At 42.6% G+C, this 24,829-nt stretch overlaps 1 protein-coding gene across 2 annotated transcripts in view; it reads left to right on the forward strand.

Moving 5' to 3' along the window:
* Nucleotides 1-319: 319 nt before the first annotated feature.
* Nucleotides 320-24,829, forward strand: part of HSPA4 (heat shock protein family A (Hsp70) member 4) — a 39,126-nt gene continuing 14,616 nt past the window's right edge. The window contains exons 1-10 of one of the 2 annotated variants that reach the window (XM_053296704.1): nt 320-720; nt 12,434-12,491; nt 14,602-14,742; nt 15,552-15,674; nt 15,784-15,883; nt 17,438-17,571; nt 18,669-18,913; nt 20,262-20,338; nt 21,333-21,484; nt 24,290-24,396. In XM_053296704.1, coding sequence (XP_053152679.1) covers nt 614-720; nt 12,434-12,491; nt 14,602-14,742; nt 15,552-15,674; nt 15,784-15,883; nt 17,438-17,571; nt 18,669-18,913; nt 20,262-20,338; nt 21,333-21,484; nt 24,290-24,396 — 1,244 coding nt within the window. In that variant the 5' untranslated portion in view covers nt 320-613. Of the gene's footprint in view, nt 721-1,400; nt 1,523-12,433; nt 12,492-14,601; nt 14,743-15,551; nt 15,675-15,783; nt 15,884-17,437; nt 17,572-18,668; nt 18,914-20,261; nt 20,339-21,332; nt 21,485-24,289; nt 24,397-24,829 lie in introns of those variants that run through there. The other variant, XM_053296705.1, reaches the window with a different exon arrangement.

The raw sequence follows: 24,829 nt of genomic DNA on the forward strand, positions 1-24,829 counted from the left end.
CAAAGCTCCTCCAAATTAAATTGAGGCAGCCACGACGGTCCTACAGGCGACCTGTCAATTACTACATCCCTGCCTCCGGCAACTCAGACGGAGCAAACACGCATGTGCAAGAGTGACGCATGCGCAGGAAGGAGCTTGGCAGCGCGCCTCTTGGGCTATCCCCACCCCAGCTGTCGGCCGCCTTCCGGCCTACGGCTCTTCCTTCGCTAGTGGGCGGGGCTACGGAGATTAGAGGGAAGTGACTACGATAAAAAACGTGCGTGCCCGTCCGGGGAATCTCGCGAGACTGGTTCTTGCTCCCTCCTCACTTGACGGGACAGGATCTTTCGCGATCTCTCTCTTTGCCCCCTCCCCCCACCCCTTGCGAGGAGGCTGCCCCAGTCGCGCGCCGCCGCCGCCGCTCATTTAAACAGTCTTTGAGGGAGCCGCCGCCAGGTCGAAGGGGAGGGCGCGAGGCTGCCGGCGGGACGCTCCTTCCTTCTCTTCCTCCCTCGCGCGGCTCCGCCTCCTCTGGCCTGAGCTTCCTTGCCCTGCTGCTGGGCCCCTCAGGCCTCCGCGCTGCTCGGCTCAGCCTCGCCCCCTTCTCTCTTCTTCCTCACTCTCCCGACGCAGTATGTCTGTGGTGGGCATCGACCTGGGCTTCCAGAGCTGCTATGTGGCGGTGGCCCGAGCGGGCGGCATTGAAACGATCGCCAACGAGTACAGCGACCGCTGCACCCCGTGAGTAACGGGGCACGGAGGGAGGGGAGCCAGGCGGCAGAGGGAAGGCGAGGGGGCGCCGCAGGGAGGAGGAGGAGGAGGAGGAGGAGGAGACAATGGGCAGAGCGAGAACAAGAGCCACCCGGGAGGGCGGCGGGGGCGGACCGGAGCCCCCCCTGTCAGGCCATTCTCCCGAGCTGAGGATTTGGGGCCCAGAGAGAGCGGCCGGCCTTGCTGCGGGGGGGGGGCACTCGGTGCTGGGGCTTATGGAGGGTGGGCTGCTGCTCCTGGGCCCAGAGCGGCAGCCAGCGCCTCACCGAAAACTTAAAAAAAAAAAAAAGAAGTGGCGGCTGCAGGCTTAGTCAATGAGTAATACAAGCCTCCGCGCAAAGGAGGAGAGGACGGAAGTGCCCTTCCCCCACGTGCTTGTGCCCCGAGGAAGAGGGGGAAGAAGGGCTCAAGGCTGGCCGGGGCGGGCGGGCGGCGGGCAGGGCAGCAGCATCCTCCGCCTTGCTTGCGGGGAGGCGGCCAGTCAGGAGGAGGCGGAAGGACAATGAAGCGGATGGCGGGGCTCTGCTGCGCCCATGGAAAGTGCGAGATGCAGCCGGTATCGAGGCGACGGGCGCAGAAGGACTTGATGGGGTGAAATTCCGTACAAAAAAGGCCTTCGTTAGTGGGGAAGACGCGGGTGATTTTGTCTCTCGTCCGACAGTATAATGTGCTTATACAGCTCGTCGTCCTGCAACCGTTTGAGAGTTGATAATTCAGCTCCCGTTCAGGATTGTAGCTGGAGTTTTCCTGTAGGCTTAACACTATTGACATGGTATGTGTGTCCATGCATAATATAAACTGACGGCTCATCTTGATGTCTGTGTTTGAAGACTGAAAAAGAATCTTCACACACACACACCCAGGTTGCCTCATGCAGAGTCGGGTCATTAATTCATCTCTGTCAGTACTGCCTCACTCCGATCGTGGCTCTCCCGGAATCTTTTAGGCAAGGTTCTTTTCCAATCCTATCTGGAGATGCCATGGATTGAAATTGAGATCTACTGATTCACCACAAAGCCATACCATCTTCTGCTAAAGTATTTAGTTATCGTACCAAAAAGTCCAAGGCTTATGCTTTTTAAAAGATAGGATTGTGGTTTTTTTTAAGGGGTGGGGAAACTACCACAAGAGCAGGTCTTGTGGTAGCAGGCATGAATTTTCACTTTTGCTAAGCAGAGTCCAAGTTATCTCCCTGACATTTCCAAGATAGGGCTGAGGGAGACTCCTTGGAGATACCACTGCCTGTCTGTGGATGGACCAGTGGTCTGATGGACCAGTGGTCTGAATCGATACAAGGCAGGTTCCTATCAAGATGGGGAAACTGCGGCACTATACATATCACTATGCAAAATAAAATGGTAAACACCACTGAAGCAAACTATCTTCTCCCAGTGTGGACTATGTTGGTTTATGCATCACTGCATTCTGATGCAATTGTTCTTGATGGTCTGTTTTCACAGTAGTTTTATTACTACTATGTGTTTATATACAACTTCTCAGCAAAAGTTCTCAAAATGGCTTACATAGAGCAACCAGTGGAGGGATGCTGTCCTGGGGCTGCATAGGGACAACAGCTCTTGCTCTCCCCCTGCTAAATATAAGAGAATCACCACTTTAAAATTTGCCTCTTTGCTCAGTTAGCAGTAGGGATGTGCATGGAACTGCGGCGGGGAGGTTCGAAGGCGGCGGGGGTGCCTTTTAAGAGTGGTGGAGGATGCACTTACCGCTTCTGCCGCTTTCCACCCACCGGCGTCCATTTACATAAAAGCTCCACAGGGCGGCAGCAAATCTCCCTGCCACCCTGTTGTCTGGATACAACTGGAAGTCCCTGACGTGCATGCTCCCATGCTGGCGCATGCAGGTGCATCGGGGACTCCCGGTTATATTCGGGCAATGGGGTGGCAGGGAGGTACGCTGCTGCCCCCATGAGCTTCTACAAAAATGGATGCTGGCGGTGGGAGGGGTAAGTGCACCCTCTCCCGCTCCTAAAGTGAGACACACCCTGCTGGCGGTACTGCCGGTTCGGTGTACATCCCTAGTTAGCAGGGATTAGTAATGTCTTGCCTGTGGCAACTGAATTTTAGGGGGAAAGATCAAGAAAAAATAGTTCGCATGTATAGAGCATTCAGAATACACCACATACATTTTCTTGATAATCCTTGCAACCACCCTGTATTTTCCCCAAAGTGTAGATGGGAGCTGAAGATGAGAGAAGAGTGGCTTGCCTGTAGCCACCTAGTGAACATGCGGCTGAGATAAACTTTGAACTGGGAACTTATCAGCTCATGCTCCTTGCTACTATTCTAGCTCTACTATTCTAGATTACACACACTTTAGTTTAAAATTTGAAAAGGTTTGTCTTCTAGTTGAGTTCTTGTACAAGAAAACTAAACTTAAGATGTAAAACTGAGGTAGTCCTGAATAGTCCTCAAAGATGCTATGAGACAGTTTTACTGGAATTTGCTCAATATGCAGTCTAGCTTGGAAACCAGTCACAAATGTTGCCTGCTAACTTGGCAAAGAGGCATCTTTTTACTGTGGTGATTCTCTTTATTGAGCAGGGGGAGAGTAACTGGCCCTACCCACCCCCAGCACAGTACTTCCAGTGACTGTTGCTGGTGTCTATCTTATGTTTCTTTTTAGATTGTGAGCCCTTTGGGGACAGGGATCCATCTTATTTATTAGTTATTTCTCTGTGTAAACCATCCTGAGCCATTTTTGGAAGGACTAGTACTGTTCACATATTTTTCCTTAGCTAGTAGTTAAGAAAGTGTGTAATATGTTAATAACTAACCCTTTGTATTAGAAATAGTATATGGCCATTTATTAGTAGTATTGTTATATATAATAATAATAATATATATTACTAGAATAGCTAACACTTCTCTTTAAGCGAAGTACAAATGATAGGATCTGACCAGCTGTGAAAAGTTGCATTCTCTGTGCTCTTAGACCATTTGAAGAGTGATTTCTGCTTGTCCCCTACTTCACCCTTCTTTCAAAACTTAGGAACAAGGAAACTGCCTTATACTCAGTCACACCGCTGGTCACTCTACCTTGATATTGTCTACACTGACTGGCAGGAACTTGTCAAGGTTTCAGGCAGGAGTCTTTTGCAACCTTATCTGGAGATGGTGGGGATTGGACCTTCTGCATGCAAAGCAGATTCTCTACCACAACCCTCCTCCCAGCTTCCTCCTTCTCTCCTACCTTTTGCCTCTTCACTTCTGGGTTCCCTCTTATCAGCATGCAGAAAAGCATGCTTATTGGTGCCAGTCCATCTTTCTTTATTAAGCAGAAATATTGGCTGCTTTACTAAACAAACTCTATTTCATCCAAGCACTATAGCTGCACACAGAGATAACTGGATGTTACATATCTGACTGCTTTGGCATCATGGGGCTTTTTAAAAACATCACAATAACTTTTTCTTTCCAATTATGAAGAAAATGCATACGACAGTTTGGTGCAACCCACATGTTGCAACTAAAGTAATGCGTGAACAGAAGCTGTTCTAAGACAAACTTGAATTAAGATATTGTGAATGGACATAGAAACAAAATATTTGTGAACAAAATCTAGGTAAATGTAAAAGGTATGGCACCAGTGGCAGAGCTAGGGAATGGAGGCCTGGGTTCTGCCCTGTCCCTGGCAGCCCCGCCGTGCATGCCAATGATGCCCCTTGCACGTGACATCATGCGCATATAGGCATGGCCCAATAGCTGGAGGGCCCGCATGAGCCCTCCGGAGTGCATTCCCAGGCACCAAATACTGGCTGGGAATAAACTCCAGAGGACTCGAGCAGCCCTTCTGTGCCTCACGGCTGGATTCTTTAAACCCATCTGCTCAATGGTGGCTCTGCCCTGGTATGAGCATGTACAAATTGAAATCTGGTAATTTTACTTTAGGGCTAATATTTCAATAACATTTTCTTTTTCTTAATGTCCTGAACCTAAACATCTTCACTGAGTTACCTGAACTGTTAAGTCGTGTGTAATGTGACAGCAGCAGCGTGGTGTAGTGGTTAGAGTGCTGGACTAGGACCAGGGAGACCTGAGTTCAAATCCCCATTCAGCCATGATACTAGCTGGGTGACTCTGGGCCAGTCACTTCTCTCTCAGCCTAGCCTACTTCACAGGGTTGTTGTGAAAGAGAAACTTAAGTATGTAGTACACTGCTCTGGGCTCCTTGGAGGAAGAGCGGGATATAAATGTAATAATAATAATAATAATAATAATAATAATGAGCAGCTTTTCTGGGAACAGCCTATATTCTGCGACGATATCTATAACAATTGACAATAAAATTCAGCCATCCCAGGTCCTTGGGAAGGACTTGATGTCTGGATAAAACAAACCAGTCAGTAACACCTGTCTGACTGTGTAAACAAGAAATAATAATAAATAATATATAGACACTAGCAGGTGCAGGAAGTCTTAAGATTGGTTTGTTAATAATTCATTAAATAAAACAAGGGGTCTTAATAAAGTCTGGTAGAATTATGCAACTTAGGTGGCATTGTAAATTGCAAACTAATCTGAGAAGCACTTATTTAAAATACTTGTATACCACTCTTCCCCAACAGTATAAAATTGTTTACAAAAATACATAAACAATAAAAACAAAATCATAACATATAAAAATAGCCTACACATTGCAAAGGCCCATATTAGTTGAAATAGAAAGGTCTTGCAGCCTTTCTGAAACACTAACAGGAGACAGATTTTTTCTGATCCCTTCAGGAAGGAGGTGCCTGAGTTTTGGGTCCACAACTGTAATGTTCCTGCTTCTAGTTGTGTTCACCCTAACCTGTTATAAAGGTGAAACTGTATGCAGTGAGTAGGTGGCAGGTGGATTGTACAGGAGAGGAGATGCTCTTTATCCACGGTTTTATGGTTTCATGTATTTGCAGATGGTTCTTGGAGATCCAATTCCTTTATCCATGGCATGAAAAATAGGTAATTTTCATCTATCAGTGGTTCTTGAGTGGCCAGAAATGACTTTTGATATTGTTTCTTGCTGCCATTTTGATGCGCAGAGCCATTTCGTGGTGCTTTCTTTAAAAAAAAAGAGAGAGAGAGGATTTGGGGGGAATTCCTGGAGACATGGAGAATAAGGTACTACTAGCTGACCCCACACAGAACATCTGTGCGGTATTTGGGGCCAGCGTTTCCTGCCTGGGCTGGTCCTCTCCGCTTCCCCCCCCCCCGCCCACGTTTTCTGGCCAGCTTTAAAGCCAACCTGTTCCCTTCTGGGCCGTCTCCTCTTCCTGGCGGCCCAGCCACCTCCTCACCCTGCCGCCACCTCTCCACCATGGCTGGGCCCGCTGCTTCCCTCGTGCGGCTCCTTCCCAATCGGGCCCCAATTTCTCCGTCCTTGCTCTCGTCTTTGCCAGGAACTTTCGCAGTGTGTTGCGAGAGTTCCGCCCCGAAGACATACATTCCCATGGTGGGTGGCTAAGATAAATAATTATATAGATAGATGCTTTCCTACCTTTATTCCTGCTGCCTCCCTGCTTTTTAAGTGGTTTTTTTTATGCTCAAGGAACCTAACCCCCCACTCTCCATATGGTTAATGTCTCTATATTCATGCTTGTGTTATCCATGAAAATTGGTGGGAATTGAACCCCATGAATAACGAGGGTCACCTGTATAGGGATGAAATTGTCAGGTGGCCTTGTATAGGAAGAGATAGTATATGAAGATCATAGGCCATGAAGGGCTTAAAGGTTAAAACCAGCACCTTAAATTGGGTTGAGAAGCAAGCCTGAAACAAATGTAACTGGAGCAGAACAGACTAAACATAAGCATGCCTTCTAACAGCAGATGAGATGTGCAGCACATTGTATGCCAGCTGAAGCTTCTGAGTTACCTTTAAAGAAATTCCCACATGGGAGTGCATTGCATTAATCCTGCAAGTTACAGAAGTAAGGATTGGTGTAGCAAAATCTTCCTATCCAGGAACCCTTATGTAAGGCTATCTCTAAGACTTGTGGAAAGTCAGAGTCATATATGAATTGTGCTCAAATTTAGAAAACATGGCATCTATCCTGTTCTGCTGCTTTTTTGTAATGAGAAAATCTTGTGTTTTAGCAAGCAGTTGATGAAAAATATTGGAGAAAATGGGCTGTATCCTAAGAAAATGTATCTTGACTAAACATCATTTAAGTCAGTGAAACAAGTTGTTAATGACTAATGCAAGTCCCACTAATTTAAGTGGGACTTACTTAGGGTTGACCTTTTCTTAGGATACAGTCCCATGATTTCAGTAGCTGTGTTGAAGTAGAAGATGGTAAAAAGGCAATACAATCAAATTGTTAGAAAACCTAGGGTTTTTTTTTTAAGATGGCCACACACATTTTGGAATTGACATGAGACTTGACATGTCAGGGTATGCCATAAATTGGTTGAACATGCTTCTCTGCACAGCAAACTCTTCTAGAACTTTAATATAAACTAGCTGACTTGGTGCAAAGCATCTGCACCCCTAGTTCTCCCTGTCTCTCCTCCCTCTCCAGCCCCATTTCTTTTTCTCCCCCAGAGGCATATCTAGGGAAAATAGCGCCTAGGGCAAGCATTGAAATTGTGCCCCCTGTCCAAACATCTGACACCCATCTTTCAGATAACTTTCATAAAATCAGCTGAAAAATACAATTCAGACTTGTTAATCTTTTAATATTTCAAAAACTATTTAGCAGTGGATGTAGCCAGACTAAAAAATGCTGGAAAACTACAAATTTCATTATGCTGGGGCTCATGAAATACCCAAATACTATGTGGAGGTGTACTTGGAAAACTAAACAGAAGTGCCTGTCTAATTCTCTACTATGCATTGTAGCATCACTATTACATAAGTTTTAAAAATAAATGGAGGATTTGACTTTTCCCAGATACTCTGAAAATAATTAAAGGATATGCAGAGTAAACTGTGTCACTGCTTGGAATATACTCTAGTCTTTCAGAAAGACAGTTAAAATGAGAGAAAGATAGCAAGAAACTCTCAGTGGGCCTTAATACTAAGGATTTCACTCTGATTCAAAGAGAAACTCACCATTACTAGCCATATTATTAAGACATCACATTTAACTCACTTATCACAAGAAGCAAAGAGCAAATGAATACAATCCTAGCTCATAAGCTTCAGCTCAGTATTCACAAGCTCTGATTCTCTGTACATAGTGCCAAACTGAATATGTGTATCAGTGACATATTAAATTTTTAAAAAATTACCAGTAGCCCCTTCGGGGGGCTTCCTAAAGGCCGTGGGGGGGGGGTGTCTGCAAAGGTCCCCCCTCCCCCCGCTGGCCTCCAGGGCCTCACAGGGACCGTTTCAGCATGTGCAGTGGCCATTTTTAAAAATCATGTTTTTTTAAAAATGGCTGCTGAAAACAAAATGGCCAACATGCATTTTCAAATGGCCTCTGTGAGGCCTGGCCTAGGGCCTCACTGTGGCCATTTGAGCATGCATAGTGGCCATTTTGTGTTTGGCAGCAATTTTTTTAAAAAATTAATTTTTAAAAATGGCACCCTCTTCAAGTGTAACCTGGGGTACGTGCCCTGCCTGCCCTACCCTAGATATGCCCCTGCTCTCCTCTAGAGATGTGCATCCCTCTGAACCGGTCCAGATGGGCACAGGAGGGGTTGTAGCTTTAGGGGCGGGGGGGTAGTACTTCCCCCCACCCCCGCTGCTCTTCCCCCTCCGGCGCTGTCATTTTAGTTAAAGTTTCTGGGGTGGCAGCGTTCCTCCCTGCCGACCCTGGCCCCGTCGTTAGTCCTCCAGTGCTCCAGTAGGCAATACGCATGCGCCCATTCTGGTGCATGTGCATACTCGCCGCCGCGCGCTCTGTACGCATCACACGTCGACGTGTGACGTGTACGGAGCGCACACGGCAGCAAGTACGATTAAGAGAATTAAATATATAGATAGAAGATAGATAATCCCTATGAAAGGAGATCTTAAGAATGTACTTAAACCACATCTTCATGACTTAGTTAAATGTTTGTTTGTTTAAGAATTGCATTTTGATGAGCCAGGGCTCAACAATTCCTGGGTACCAGTTTGCTGTGACATCTGAAACAGTAAGTGTGGCACCTGAGCTAGGCAATGGATGTGACCAGAAGGAAGAGGGAGCAAGTAAGGTGGGGAGTCTGCCCCTTTTCCATAGAGTGGAGGATGTCACTTGGGGGAATCTGCAACCCCCCCTCACAAGGAGCAGAGGGCAGTCTTTTGAGCTGACTCCTAGAGGCAAAGAAAATTTGCTGAAGTCTTTGACAAATGGGATACATTTCAAATAACAGAAGAATGAGACAATCCAGGTCTACATTACTTAAAAAGAACTGTTCTTGGATAGCAAGGCCATCTTAATACATTTATGAATTGTAGAGAGCAATGTAATGTTGCTTTGGTTGATTGGTGATGTCAGAGTCCTCCTATAATGATATTATTTATTTGGAATGTTGAATAGCTTATCTGATTTCAATACCCAGATTCAGGTTGCTGCTTATCTGGATCTGCTGACTATTGTTTCTCAGCTAATAAACTAGCAGCACTGTTACCATGGAGTAGAGAAAGCCTGTTGCTTCTCATCAGTAGCTTTCTTTCTTTCTTTCTTTCTTTCTTTCTTTCTTTCTTTCTTTCTTTCTTTCTTTCTTTCTTTCTTTCTTACCGCCCTTCCAAAAATGGCTCAAATATGTGCTTGCAACCCAAACTTGGGGAACTAGGGCAAGGAGTACTTAGCTCAAGATGTAGTACCTTCTAAGTGTCATCCTCATCCTCCATCTCAGCTGGGAGGTGATTTGGCCAAGGGTGGCAATGATTGCTAATGATGCAGCCTTCTTAATGAAATACTTCATAATTTGTTGAGGAAAAGATTCAGTAACCTGGTGACATCCAGCTCTGTCTTTAACCTGGTCCTAGTTTTGCAGGGTGAACTCGCATAAACAAATTGCTATGATGAAAACACAAAGAATGGATCAATGAAGGAGCTGTATCGGCTTTGCATAGGAATCCATACACAAATTACTACCTCTCAAATTTAAAAAAAACTTGTCTGCCCCATGTGTGTTAATCATTTGATAAATCAGCCTGAAAGGAACAGAAACATTAGTTCATGAAATTGTTCTTCTTGCTTTCTTCAGAGTATTTGCTTGCCATAGGCAGGGGTCAAAAAGTGTTGTCTTATTTCACCAGCTAGACAACGTTTTTTACTTGTCATATGGTTCCTTTTGCTGCTTGGTACATTACTCATCAGGATTTTTCTCACTCGTCAGGCATCATTTTTCACTTGTTATGAACTAGTAGACTTGCTGAGCCCCGGGCAGGTGACTCTCTCTACACTTGAATTGTACTGTTGGTTCGCTTTATGCCTAGCTTCAGTGTTCTAATGCAAACTGGAGGCAATTTGGAGGAGGTCCACCATCTGTAGAAGGGAAAATAGGTTATCTACTCTTCTCCTTGACAAACCTTGAATTGCAATTTTGTAGCCCGCACTTGTTTAAAAAGAAGACGGCTCAATCCAGCCCTTTCTCCAATCACCTGTGCTACTGTTTCGACATGAGGGTATTGCATCTCTCTTAGCACAGTGCTTAAGTAGACAGGGGTGCATGTTGAATGTATTGTTTAGATTCCACAGGAAGCTCTTGGAGTTGGGCTGTCATTGATATTTATTAGTGAGTCCTTTCAGGGTGTTAACAGAAAACTGTAAGCAAAGTCCATAATAGATTTTGCTCTGTATATATCAGTTTAACCACTATATTACAGTAACTCAGTCGTATTCTGTTATGGTAACTTGGCAACCAAAAAGGGTTTAGATTCCCTAAAGCAGTCTTGTGTATCCTTGGTAGTGGGTCTCTAACTTTAGCTATAATAAACAAAACTAGACTTTGGATCATAGGCAAAAGTAAATCCTGCTGATTTTAGTGGGGCTTGCTTTCAAGCAAGTATGCTTAGATCTTATTCATATTTGTGTGCTGCCTTCTGATTGTGTGATGTCCCATCCTCTAGTGGGCTAACACACAGTTTAAAAACAAAGCATTCACAATTAAAAAAAAGAGTGTCTACACATATATACACTGCAGTCCATTTAGAGTGAGACTTCCCCCAGCAGAATAAAGCCAATTCTGGGTTGATTCAGACAATACAGCCCTTGGTACATGCAATTATAAAAAGGATATGCTCAGAGCGTGCCCATTGGAATGCCCTTTGCAGTTGTCCTGACAGACATGTGCTTGGTGTGTCCCCTTCTTAATCATGTGTTCTTGGGCTGTATTATCCAAACGGAATCTATGTTTTTGTCAGAAGGCCAGAAGAGGAGGCAGCTCATATGTTCCAGGGGAGAGTTCTAAACCTTGGGCACTGTTGTAGAAAAGGCCTTGTTCCTTATGCTTGCCAGCAAAAATTCAGCTGTCATTTGTGTGTGGAGCAGAGGTCCCCCTGAAAATGTTAGAATTTCAAGCATGCAGCATAATTCTAATCTTTTGTGCAAATGTAAGTTTCATTAAATTCAGTGGGACTTGATTCCTATTAGTATGGTTTGGCACTCCACCTAAGGTATAACTTGCATTATGATGTCTTCTATGCAAGAAAGTATTTGCTAAAGCCAAAGATGTAGCTGTAAGAGTAATTGGGACTTGGACAGTTAGCAGCTCATTCCTAAACATCTGTTCTAAATTGTTTGCTTATGGTACTGAAGTAGAGGCTTGTAATGCATATAGCAGTGTGTCATAACAGAATATCCAAATGACTTGCCTGGAAGGAGCACTCACTCATCTTGTACTGGTGCAATTTTAGTGCATCATGATTTGTGCTGTTGGTAGGATATGGTAACTACGGCAGAGCAAGTCATAGGATAGTTAGCTCATGAAACGAAATAGATTTTAGTTTTGTTTAAATTTTTGATGTGATAAATTCAGAGCTGTAGGTAGGGATGTATGAGCAGGTTTGGAACCGAACCGACCCTAGACCGAAACACACACACTCACATGTATGTGTCTGTTGGGAGGCTCGCGGACCCATTACTTTTTTTCTTCCTTTAAAAAAAAACAAAAAAAAAACTGTCTCCTCTGGGGGCTTCTCTGAGGCGGTGGGGTGTGTGTGTATCCGCTGAAGTTCCCCCTCCCCCACCAGCCTTCAAAAGTGGCCCTGTTTGGGCCATTCCCCCGGTGTGGTGGGCATTTTGGAGACTACCGCGCCTGTGCAGTGAGCCTGTGCCGAAGAACGGTTTAATGGTGCCGTTTTTGAAGGAAGGAAGGCTGGTGGGTGGGAGGTTTAAGAATAAAAGCAGCCAAGACAGTCTTTCTGTTCTGTAATGTTCCAAGCTGATATTGAACTAGTTTAGTGAGTGCTCTTTCTGCACTTGAACAAATGTAATGATTATTCTTGTAATATGCTTACTTAGCAAGAGTTGGCTATTGAGGTAAAGCAGAGAGTACTGGCTTGGAGGAAACTTGTAGATGTGTTGCATTAATCTTATAATTCAGGACAAGAGTGTTAATAGCAAGTAGTAGATGGCTTGTTAACAGTTAATTGACCAAGATGATTCACACCTATGGAACCAGTTGTATCTTTGTAATAGATCCATTTGATTAGAGTATTATTACTAAGTTTTTCATCATTCAAACTTACTTACTGGTTTATTTTTAGTTCAACACTTGTTCTAGAATGGAAACATTTCTTCTCATTTTAGGTCATGTATATCCTTTGGACCTAAAAATCGTTCAATTGGAGCTGCAGCTAAAAGCCAAGTAAGGATTTTGTGTGTTCATTCCTCATGATATAGTCACAAATATAATTGCTAGAACAGCACCAACTAAAACCACTGATACATCTTAAACTAGATACTTGTTTCTCATTGCAGCTTTAGTAAATATTTCAGGCAAGTATACAATGGGGGATGTATTGTTACTGAGTAAAACATACTGGTGAATTCTAGGCATGTTTACTCAGAAGTTTGAGTTCAGTGGGATTTACTCGCTAGTACAACAGTGTTGATTCAATGAACTAGAAGGCCAAATTTTCCATGAGCTGTTCTTCTCAATTAGATATTAGCTAGAAAAATTAGTAATTGTTCCTGCAGCAGCTGCAACATTGTAAGCATTTATAGCATAAATAAAACAGAGTGAATAGGAATAGTGTAAGTTTGAGAAGCTACTTTTCAGCAGCTGGATTTTGTATCGTTTATAGATGGAATAGAGTAAAGTGAAGTTGTACCGTTGAGTCGGTGTCAACTCCTGGTGACCACAAAGCCCTGTGGTTTTCTTTGGTAGAATACAGGAGGGGTTTACCATTGCCATTTCCCATGCAGTATGAGATGATGCCTTTTCAGCATCTTCCTATATTACTGCTGCCTGATATAGGTGTTTCCCATAGTTTGGGAAACATACCAGCAGAGATTCAAACCAGCAATCTCTTGCTCCCCTAGGTAGACTGAATAGACTTCGACTAAATCTAATGTATACATCCTAATAGAGCTACACTTAGATTGATTAGTGAAGACTGAAAAACACAAAGGAAACTGAAATTACTTATTCTGATCTTCTAGTTGTTGTTGTTATTATTATTATTATTCGATTTCTATACCGCCCTTCCAAAAATGGCTCAGGGTGGTTTACACAGATAAATAATAAATAAATAAAATTGATCCCTGTCCCCAAAGGGCTCACAATCTAAAAGAAACATAAGATCGACACCAGCAACAGTCACTGGAGGTACTGTGCTGGGGGTGGATAGGGCCAGTTACTCTCACCCTGCTAAATGTTAAAAGGTGCCTCTTTGCCAAGTTAGCAGGGGGTTAAGTAGGTGTGCCCTTGACTCATTCACATAAAAGGTCTTTAAATTCTGAGCTCTTGCTCTGGCTTGCAAGTGTGTTTGATTCCTTTCATTGTACTAGTTGTTAACCCAGGAGAGCTTGGCCCCACTTTAGCAAAACCTCTTGATAGTTTTTTTCCACCTTAATCAGAGTCCATCCTTTAGTCAGGACCCAATGTTCCTTTCTTGCACAAATTTGCACCAGTAATAGTTGCCAGGCCTGCACTAAGGGCCTTTAGGACCTGTTGGCAGCCATGTGTCCATTCCTGTTTCTTTACCATTGAGAGTCAATGTTAGCTGCAGCTGCCTTGTGACACAAGGCTGGGCCAGCTTTCTAAGCCAGAGCAAGGGGTTGAAGTGTCACTTTCCCCTGGGTCTTGGAGTGCAATAGCTCATCCTGTGGCCTAATTCTATACAGTAGAGCAGTGGGGTCTTCCAGATGTTGCTGAAGTACAATTCCCATCATCCCCAGTCACAATAAATCAGGCCTGCTCAACTTAGGCCCCCCACCTGTTTTTGGACTACAACTCCCATAATCCCCAGCCACAGCAGCCAGTAGCCAGGGATTATGGGAGTTGTAGGCCGACATCTGCTGAAGGGCCGAAGTTGAGCAGCCCTGCAGTAAATTGTAGTTGGTGATGATGAGTTGTACTTCAGTAACATTTGGAGGACCCCAGGTTGGGAACCACTGCTGCAGAGCATTGAATCAAGTGGAATATAATCCTTCTGACTTGGTTGGTAGTAGGCTATGTAAAGCTCTTGATCAAACTGCTAAGATAAAACTATAGGAAAATGTTTTAGGTAGCATCTTTGGTATTCCATTTTCAATATATTTTCTAAATATTTTAGTTGTGCACCTGTTGTATACATACTTTGAGCATTTAAAAATCTTACTGGAAGAACTCCTTTGTTTATACTACATAGAAAATCAAAATAACCATAAAATACGATCCAGGAAGAAGTATTGGAGAGCTTCTATAGAAACTATTACTTTGGAGAAATATATTCTATTATGCTGGATGAAACTGAAAGCTCTTCATTTCTTAGGTAATTTCAAATGCCAAGAATACGGTACAAGGTTTTAAAAGATTTCATGGCCGTGCATTTTCGGATCCCTTTCTTCAAGATGAAAAAGCAAAACTTGCTTATGAACTTGTTCAACTGCCGACACGCTCAGTTGGCATCAAGGTAGGTCAGACAAAAGTAGAAGGCAATAAATTGCTTAAAGGGTACGAATGCATGTTGACTACTTGACAGGAAAGAAAACAGTTGCATCACTGCAGAATTGGTGATGAATATGGTTTATTTCCTTAAAAGTTAGCCTGATAAACCTAAACAAAACAAAATTGTTTTCTGCCCAAACTAGGATGTGTTCCTCTTTTTTGCGATAAAATAAGTATGATTCCTGGTAAGAATCTTTTCTCTCAAATAAAACTTAAAGGCCATGCATAAGGCAAGATCGAGCTTAGCGTTCCCCAGTCCCCTATTCCATTCACTATGTGGGATGCACTGCTTGTGCACCCACACGATCTGCACTGCCCCCAGCAGCACAGATTTGCAGAGGCCGGAAAAATGAGTCCCGGCCTCCAGGAATCCCTAACTGCACTACACAAGTAGTGCGATACATTTATGGATTCCCCCATGAGTCAGGCACTCTAGGTGCCCAGTTCTGTTTCTGCTTGGGCTGCATGGAGTCCGAGAAACACATAGCCTCAAACCTGGGGTAAATTCCTGCACTTATGAGGGAAACAGAACTGGGATCACCCTCAATCCCTGCATTTCACATGGGCAGCCAAACCCAGGCAGGGCTGCCTAAGTCCGGTTTTGGTTGCTCATGTGAACAGTCTCATAACATTTGAAAACTGCTTCTCTGGTATTTATTTGTGAATGAAGAGAATAATCTCTGTGTGCCTTAGGTTTGGAATTGGTAAAAGGCTACGACTACTGCAAGCTTAAACATTTAACAGATGTTGATTTTGTATTGTCTTTAAATTAAGGTTATGTATATGGATGAAGAACGAAATTTCACCATTGAACAGATGACAGGAATGCTCCTCACTAAATTAAAAGAAACTGCAGAGAATGCTCTTAAGAAACCTGTAGTTGATTGTGTTGTATCTGTAAGTAGACAATCTCTGTGTTAATTTTTCGCAAATAGCTTGTTAATTTGGTTTTTGTCTGGGAGGTGGCCTCTCTTTTTAAAAAAATAGTTTTCTGCATCTCTTGTAGGTTCCTTGTTTCTACACAGATGCAGAGCGGAGATCTGTGATGGATGCTACACAGATTGCTGGGCTTAACTGCTTGCGATTGATTAATGAAACTACTGCAGGTAACTAGTAACTTGATGAAAGGAGTATAAAAGTTGGGCTCGGTCAAAACTTGAAATCATGGGTTGTGCTAACCATAGTTCTAGACGTGCACCGTGGTTGCAGCTTCCAGCTCTGTAACAGGCTACCCATGGTTTAGAGCTGCTTGTCCACTTTTTGTATTCCACTCAGGATTCAACTTCAAACCACTGTTTCAGATCCTGGTTTTTAGCACTAAAAAAACCACAGTTTGAGAAAAGACACTGGTTCAGATACAGTGTGAAATCATGGCTTAATGAAACAAACTGTGTTGTGCTGTTGCTGCCTACTGGCTTATGGATGTGGTCCTTTCCCTCTCTGGAGGCCTCTGGGTATGCCAGAAGGGGACCAGGAAGATGCTTTCACCTTCACCCCTATCTTCCCACTGAGCTCAGCACTCAAGCAGTGGAAGGAGCTGAAGAGCTGCTGCATCCAAGCTTGAAGCCAGGCCATTATAGTGACAGTCCCAGCAGCCCTGCAGATACAGATGCTCACAGCTACCCAGAATTATCAGAGCACTAGATCCCTAGCCCCCTCTCACCAATCTCTGGCTCTCTAAAGAGCACCTCACAGCTGGTACAGGCTTCCAGGAGGAGGAATTCTTGTTAGAGCACTGGATTCAACACCATGGTTTCACATTATGTCTGAACTGAACGAAAGGGTGCTTTTTGTTTTTTCATAAATCATTTATTTTAATGTTTGTTGTTACAGAAAGGGTATCGAAGTCAAGTTAATTATGACTTAGCCAGATACAACTTGAAATCTAATTTTTGAGTTGGGTTGGTTCATGCGTGTATAATCTGATTACTTCTGGTAACAGTTTGGCTGTCTGCATGGAAAAGGTTTGGGTTGACACAGTTATCAAGTCCTGGTCTATGGTGACTGGTGGCTCACTTGCCATAATTGTCCTTATATAGTATAGTGAATGCATAGTAAGTATGCAAATGTGAGGATAACACAGAAAAATGCACATTTCGTGCTTTGTGAAACTTGTTTGTGACTACTTAGGCTTATTTTTAAATGGCTGAGAAGAGGGAGAGCCCTCCGCTTCTGGTTCCCGCACGTAACTTATAGCTTCATTTGAACTTTGCAAAGTAGGCAATCTCGCAGTCTGAGATGCATTGTGTGAAAAGTTGCAAAATTTCAGCAGGCAGCATCCCAACTAGCACTTCAGCATTGGAAGAATATTTTATGAACGGAATAAGTTTCTGCTCACTGTTCCATATGGAAAGCTACATAGAAAGCTGTCTTATACAGAGTCAGGCCATTAGGTCCACATAGTTTGGTACTGTCTATACCGAGTGGCAGTGGCTCCTTGGGGCTTTATGTGGGTCTTGGAGATTGAACCTGGGACATTTGACAAGCCTAACAAAACTATACAGTGTTCTGTTCTGTAATAGCTTACACTTGCAGTTTTAAGTAGCCATTTATGGTTTTAGCAAATACTGCATTCATATAACAAGTTGTGTTTCTGTAAATGGTATATCTATCCAACAATCAAAATAGTCTTTATTTACAGTGGACCTTATTTTCTTTAGTTGCTCTGGCGTATGGGATCTATAAGCAAGACCTACCTACACTAGAAGAGAAACCAAGAAATGTGGTGTTTGTTGATATAGGACATTCAGCTTCTCAAGTTTCAGTTTGTGCATTCAACAAGGGGAAACTGAAGGTAAGTACAGAACAATTTATTTGTTTTATATACCAGGGATATTGCTCCTCTTCCAGTGGACAACATGCTACCTTTGAGGATTCTGCGTTTGAGGACATCAGTGCAGCAAAAAAACTAGGTCACTAAGCATATGTAGTACTAGTTCTTGGTGTAACTGTTCTATCTGCAACTTTCTGGGTATTCTCAACTTGCAGGAAAGTTGCGAAATACCTTGATAGTTGAGGTCAGTCCTCTTCACTTATATTGCTGTTCTTGGTGGTGGTTTCTTGGTGGTGGTTTTTTTTAAGGGCTTCTAGCTCATCTTAGTTATGAAAAGTCTGGACTGACTTTATGTCAAACGCACTGTCTGGCTCAGGCTCTCATGATACTGTATATGCCTCTTAAAATGGACAGCATCAAACTAAAGTGCAGTAATTAACTGATATTTGAGCTATAAACAAGAGGGCAGAGCATATAATATCAACCCATATGCCATTATATCTTAATATAACAAATATTCCTTGATCAAAAAAGGTGGCACAGCCTCTGCACATTGTAGCAAAACAATATAGGCAAGTGTTGTGTGCCCTCAAATGATAGCTTTCATCAGCACAACTCAATAACTTGAGCGTTGATTCATATATATAAAGCTGTCTTTAGGAGTCCACCATGACCAAAACATTGGCTTATATGGTGGTCAACTTTCATTCCTGATAGTCAAGATGACTAAACATTATTCAGCTTCTTGAGTGTTTGAAAAGGCGATGTTCATTGGAAAGATGGTACACCAGATTTGTGACCAAGTTGCTTGTCACCCCACTGTTCCATAATACAGAGTGATGTGCAAGTGAGCAGACTAGTAAAAACTTTTTACATACTGATAATTGTGTTTCACTCCTTAGTGCTTTTTCATTGATTTTTGAGTGACCATTTACTTGGAACTTTATTTGTGTTAAATTTAAAATTGGAACTTTATGTATTTGTTCATAATACATTGTTGCTCCATTGAGTGACACTAACTTGGATCAGTACGGATAGTTTGTGTTAACCAGGCTATTAGTGATTTACAGTCCTAAGAAGTAATTTATCTGAGATGTTTGTTCCTTTTTATTGTAAAGGTTCTCGCAACAGCTTTTGACACAATACTTGGTGGCAGGAAATTTGATGAAGTATTAGTAAATTATTTTTGTGAAGAATTTGGGAAGAAATATAAACTAGACATAAAGTCCAAAATCCGTGCACTGTTGAGATTATCTCAGGAATGTGAGAAACTGAAGAAATTGATGAGTGCAAATGCCTCTGATCTGCCAATGAACATAGAATGCTTCATGAATGATATTGATGTGTCTGGGACTATGAACAGGTAGCTTTATCGTTGTATTTTTGAGCTCTGGTTACAGATGTTCATAAACTGCTTTGCTTTAAGATGATCACCTTTTGCTTGTATCTTTTGCTGCACATCCCTGGAATATCCATTGCAGACACCAACCTGAATAGCTGGTCTTGAGGAAGACAACTAGTGGAGGCTAGGGAAATGGCTCTTCATTCTGTAACAAAACTAGAATTGTGCTTTCCTGCCCCAGCAATTTACTGTTACGTACAGATGAGTTTGAGGATATTACTAATTTAATACTAGATTACTTAAACCAATAAGAGTCCCCATATTGTATGTGTTACATAAGAATAGGGACCTTTTCCTAAAATTGACTTGTTCCATGATGTATGAAAAATGGTAGTGGTTAATACTAGAACAGAGTTCTATAACTATGGCTGTCACAGCTCTATAACCTGTTTATAGAGCCAGGGCTGAATCCTGGAATATGAGAAGCAATAAGTGCCAGCTTTTATAATCTTTTGGAAGAGGGTGGGCTTTTCATAATGGAAGGCATGATTTCCACACATTACTCAGGCAATTCCCATTGTGTGCAATGTAGACATCATGAAATCTTTTTTCATAAGATGGCAGCATTTGGAATAAAGTTTGCTTCATAGCATCACTTTCCATATCCACTACACAATCTTCTAAGCATTGATGGGCATGTGCACAACAGTGGAGGGCAGGTTTTTTTCTCTTTGCAGTCAGTTGTGCCTTCCAGAAATATATCCCTGAGGCCACTAGCCCATGGCTGCAATTCAGAAGCAAGTTTGCGCACTGAATGCTTTCAGAGAGCATCCCTTTCAGCAGCTGAAATACAATTTTATGTTCTCTGACTTGTGGTCCAGATCTGACATTGGTGTTGACGGTAGATTTTTGCACAAAAAAATACCAATATAAGGGTCCAGACCTGTATCTTTAGTCGTTCTTGTTACGATAGACAGCTCTTCAACACTCTTGTGTCAGTGGTGGTACCGGTGTATGTGTGTGGGAGATTAAACGGGGCACAGAAGGGGCATAGTATATTTGAGGGTGTCGCAGGTTTCTGGAGAGCTGCTTTGTGGGAAGAGGGAAATTGAGATTGATGTCTATTGGGGTTAGGAATATCTTTCTAAGCATATACAAAAGACAAGCAAGCAATTCAACACAGTAAAATACTTATCTCAATGCAATTTTTTTCTGATACCAAGACCCTATTAAACATAACTTTGTATATGTTGTTAAACTGGGGCGGAGGGGTGGTATTCTCTTGCTGTGTGTGTGTGTGTGTGTGTGTGTGTGTGTGTGTGTGTATGTTTTGGTCATAAGATAATGTCACATTTCCACTCACCCACAGGAACAAATTCTTGGAGATGTGTGATGATCTCTTGGCTAGAGTAGAACCACCTCTTCGCAGTGTTTTGGAGCAAGCTAGTAAGTGTGAAACTTGCTATGTAGTACATTACTAGTACATATAGAATAATTGTAGAAGAAATAAAATAAGGGTTGTAAATGTGTTTAAGTTGAAAGTGCCGATTTTTAATTTTTTTTACAGCAAACATGGATATTTTTAGATGTCTGCAAGACTGAAAGTGTCAGCTGCTTTGGGCATGCTTTACAAAAATATTCATGCATTAAGTAGAACCTTGTGTATCAGATCTTTCTATATAAACTTTCAATATATTGCTGAACTGCTGAGTCAATAAGTACACCTACAGTAACTTCCTAGCAATTAAAGCCATTTTTATTGGCAAGTGCTACCCACTTTGATATGATGTGAGGCTTTTACAGTGTGAGTGGCAAGAGGATTTGATGAGATCACTGTGGGTGTACAAAAATAGGATAATTGATGGACTGCTGGGTCCAAATGGTAGACTTCAAAAAATATTCACCCTCTACTTGAACCAAGATAACCTCTCTGTGGAGAAATTGTAGTTTTAATGTGTTGTCTTCAAATAATGGCCTAATGTATCTCTGCTATGACTGCATTTAGGCCTGGGCATATTGGAAAATGTCTGATCCGATCCAGCAGGAAAGTTGTCAGGGGTGTGTGTGTGTGACATGGCTCCCCAAACTATCTTATCAAGTTGGAATTTCGTTTTTCTAACCATCTCCTCATCCCCTCTCCTTACTTGGGATCGTGTGGGAGGCAGGAGAGGGCAGGCACAGTGTCCTTGGAAAATGTGTAGAGAGGTTCCCTCTTAAATTCTGAGCAGCACCAAAAGGCAAATAACTTGCTGGTTGGCTCTTGCATCCTGGAAGCAAAGAGTGCTTGCCCTCTCCTGCCTCCCATGCAATCCCAAGCAAGGAACAGGGAGAGGGAAGTGGCCTGGGGGAACAGGAGTTCAACAGGCATGTCAGAACAGAGTTGCTCTGGTGGCCTAAATGAGTTTAGGTTTACAGTGTCTCAATTGCCTGTCTTTTACAGAGTTAAAGAAAGAGGATATCTATGCAGTAGAAATAGTAGGAGGAACTACAAGAATACCTGCTGTAAAAGAGCGGATCAGTAAATTTTTTGGTAAAGAAGTCAGTACAACTCTGAATGCAGATGAAGCTGTCACACGAGGCAGTGCATTGCAGGTAAGAATATTGTTTACACACTAAGCTTGAACACTTTGTGCTCAGTGTTGACTCAGTCTGGGTTTCTTGGGAATTGCAGACTATAGGCATACCTCGCTATTCGTGGGGGTTCCATTTCTTGCCTACAACTGTGAGTAGCAAAACCTGGGAATGTGGGGTGGGGTTAGGTTAATTCATGGGGGGGGATTGTTAAACGTCCAGTGGAAAATAACAAATTGAGCATTGTACTGTAATCCGTGGGTGTCCATATGCCTAGCTGTAGCAAATTAAAGCCTTTGTCCCAGAGCAAGCTCACGTGAGGGAAATACTGAATCATCCCTGCTTGAGCTGCCTGGCTAGGCTTCTCCTAAAACTAGTTCTGTATTATCAGTACTTACAAAATACTGTCTTCACGACCCCTCTGATCGACAGAGCTTGAAACTCCCAGGGCTTGGGGTGGAATCCCAGGGAAAACTTGCTTTATTTTGCTATTGGATAAGTACAAAATCTTGCACATGCAAGCCTACACGTGGTGAGAACTGATAGTTACTGGACATTGGAGTACGTTTGCACCAGATAAGTTGTCCTATCCACCAGCTCTGAGTTAAAAACCAACTTGGAGAGGCTTGTAAAAAGAAAAGAACTTTTAAAAAGCTTTATTCAGTTACTACAGACTGTTTCCATCTGAGGCTTTCTCGGCTTTAAATACACTATTAAGAATACTAAGTAGGATTACAAAAATGGGTTGTCTTAATGCACGCTTAAATGTTCAAAGAGGCTTTTTACAACACCCTAGGTGTAGGCTAGTGTTCCTTATTCCAATTACGTTGCAGATAAACAGTAATAGAACTGTATCCAGAATTATGCAGAGCACACACATCAAAGAAATAAAAGCTCCCTAATGCAAAGTCCGACTAAAGACAACTTTTCCCTAGACTAAACTTCCCTTTTCCTCGAACTCACCTGACTCCCGATGAGAATTCAAGCTTCCTGCCCTCCTGTCTTTCAAGGATCTGCAGAGTTATTCTCCTGCAGCCAACCTCCATGACCACATGTTCTCCTGTGCTCCTCCAGCCTAGCTTTTTCTAGCAAAGAACTCCCTTCTTCCTTGCCACAGCTCTCTAGGTCCCACCTACCTGGTGTGCTGATTGGCTGAACCCTGGAGTTGACCAGCCCGTTGGTCAAGACAGGGTTTACTTCTGGTTAACTCTTTAGAGGTGGGGGCCTGATCGCTACACCAGCAGTGCTCCCCAAAACAGAGGAGCCTCAAGCTGGCTCCTCGTCATAAAATGGCAGCCAGAAATGACTTTAGAGGTTATTTCTGGCCAACTGCTAACTAGTTAACCAGTTAGACCCCTGCTAACTGGGCAAAGAGGCACTCTTTACTGTGGTGATTCTCTTTATTTAGCATGGGGAGAGTAACTGGCCCTGTCCACCCCCAGCACAGTATTTCCAGTGACTGTTGCTGGTGTCTATCTTATGTTTCTTTTTAGAATGTGAGCCCTTTGGGGACAGGGTTCCATCTTGTTTGTTATTTCTCTGTGTAAACCACTCTAAGCCATTTTTGGAAGGGCGGTATAGAATTAATAATAATAATAATAACGGCAAGCCAGAGCGAAGTGAAATTAACCTCTTCTTTTCCGGAATTTTCTCAGTCACCTGACTGCGGATACTTGAAACCATGGGTAGCGAATCCGTGTATAGTGGAACCCACCTATAATATGATTTGGCAGGATTTGGCAATAGTATTGTATTACAATACAATAGTATTGTATTACAATAGTAATACTTTTGTGACTTTCTAGACAGTTGTGTCAAATGTTGGGTAACTTCAGAATGTTTCTTTATGAGAAAGGCTTTTCTGTTCCGGAGACATGGTTAAAAAGACAAATTAGCAGTTCTGTCCTCTGTTTGCTCAATAGTTTGATGTCCTGTGCTTAGTCAACAGCTGGCCACTGAACCACAAACTCTTCTGCCCATCTATCTTCAGAGAGCTGGTATAGCATAATGGCTAAGAGAACTTTGCTGGTTCAGATCTCTCTAAGAATTCCATAGAGTGCCTTAGGCAAGACATATGCTCTCTATCTCCATTCACCAGCTGCAATAAGGGAGTAATACTTGCCTTACAGGATTACTTCAGCCTAATCCATGTAGACTGCTTTGTACACTCCAAAAAGCACTATGCAAATTATTGCATAACATTCAAACTTAGTCATGAGCAATCACTATTGAAATCCATGGGACATTTAATTTCAATGGGTTGTGATGAACTTAGTAGGCATACTGCCCATTGTTTATTACCATTGTTTTGATTTATTATAAGGAATATCTCCTTTCCTCTCCGGAGCCAAATTAACAAATGCCTGAGGTTACTTGAGATGTATGGTCAAAAACCGCAATCCTTGACCCATTTACTTTGGGAAGTAAACCTTAATTTTTTTTGGAATGCTGTCCACAGGTAGATCAACTTGGTGACTAGCTTGATCAGCTTTAGGCACCAGGCTAAGACTTCTGCCTAGGCTCTCGAGTGTTGCTTTATTACTTCTAAAGTTATATTTTAGTGATCTCTTGCTGAGTTAGCTGTACAGTATGGGTGCAAGCAACCTTGTAGGTTCTGGGGTGGGATACAAAATTCTAAAATTGAATTTGGGATTTATTTCTAAATAAGCATGTGATGGATTAGACTACATACTTGTTAGTTAGGCAGAATGCTTAAGACTTCAAAATGAAACTTAATAAAAATGTCCTTCTTTTGATATTATGTCTGACTTTTGTGTTTCTTACGCAGCCTAATTTAATGGTGTGTTTGGTGTTTTTTTTTTACAGTGTGCTATTTTATCCCCAGCTTTTAAAGTGAGAGAATTTTCTATCACAGATTTGGTACCATATCCTATTTCTTTGAAATGGAATTCCCCAGCAGAAGAAGGAATAAGGTAAAACTTTAAACACTGAAAGCACTTCTGAGAAACTAATAGTTGACAATAATAACATATTGTGTGAAAATACGTATGGAAATACTCTTAACACCAGAGCTTTTATTATCTCTTAATTAGAACAATTTGCAATTTCCCCCTCTATAAACTAGTAAGACTGTTCACATCATTTTTAACACAAAACATTTATTGTGCCCACTTAAAGGACTTTCTCCTCCTGCCTGCCTATTAAGAAAGATTAGTTTTGGGGGCTGTGTTCTACTGCTAGCTCAGGTTCAGCTGACAGTAACACATGACAAAGCCTTTGTGGTAGTGGCTCAGCTGTCAAACGCTATGCACCCCCATCAAAGGCTGCTGTGGTCCCCATGCCACAACTTTGTACAAATTGTAAAGACTATTTTGATCTTTACAGGCATTTGGTCTGAGCTAATTT

The sequence above is a fragment of the Hemicordylus capensis genome, chromosome 2 (assembly GCF_027244095.1).
Source record: "Hemicordylus capensis ecotype Gifberg chromosome 2, rHemCap1.1.pri, whole genome shotgun sequence".
In the NCBI taxonomy this organism is placed as follows: domain Eukaryota; kingdom Metazoa; phylum Chordata; class Lepidosauria; order Squamata; family Cordylidae; genus Hemicordylus; species Hemicordylus capensis.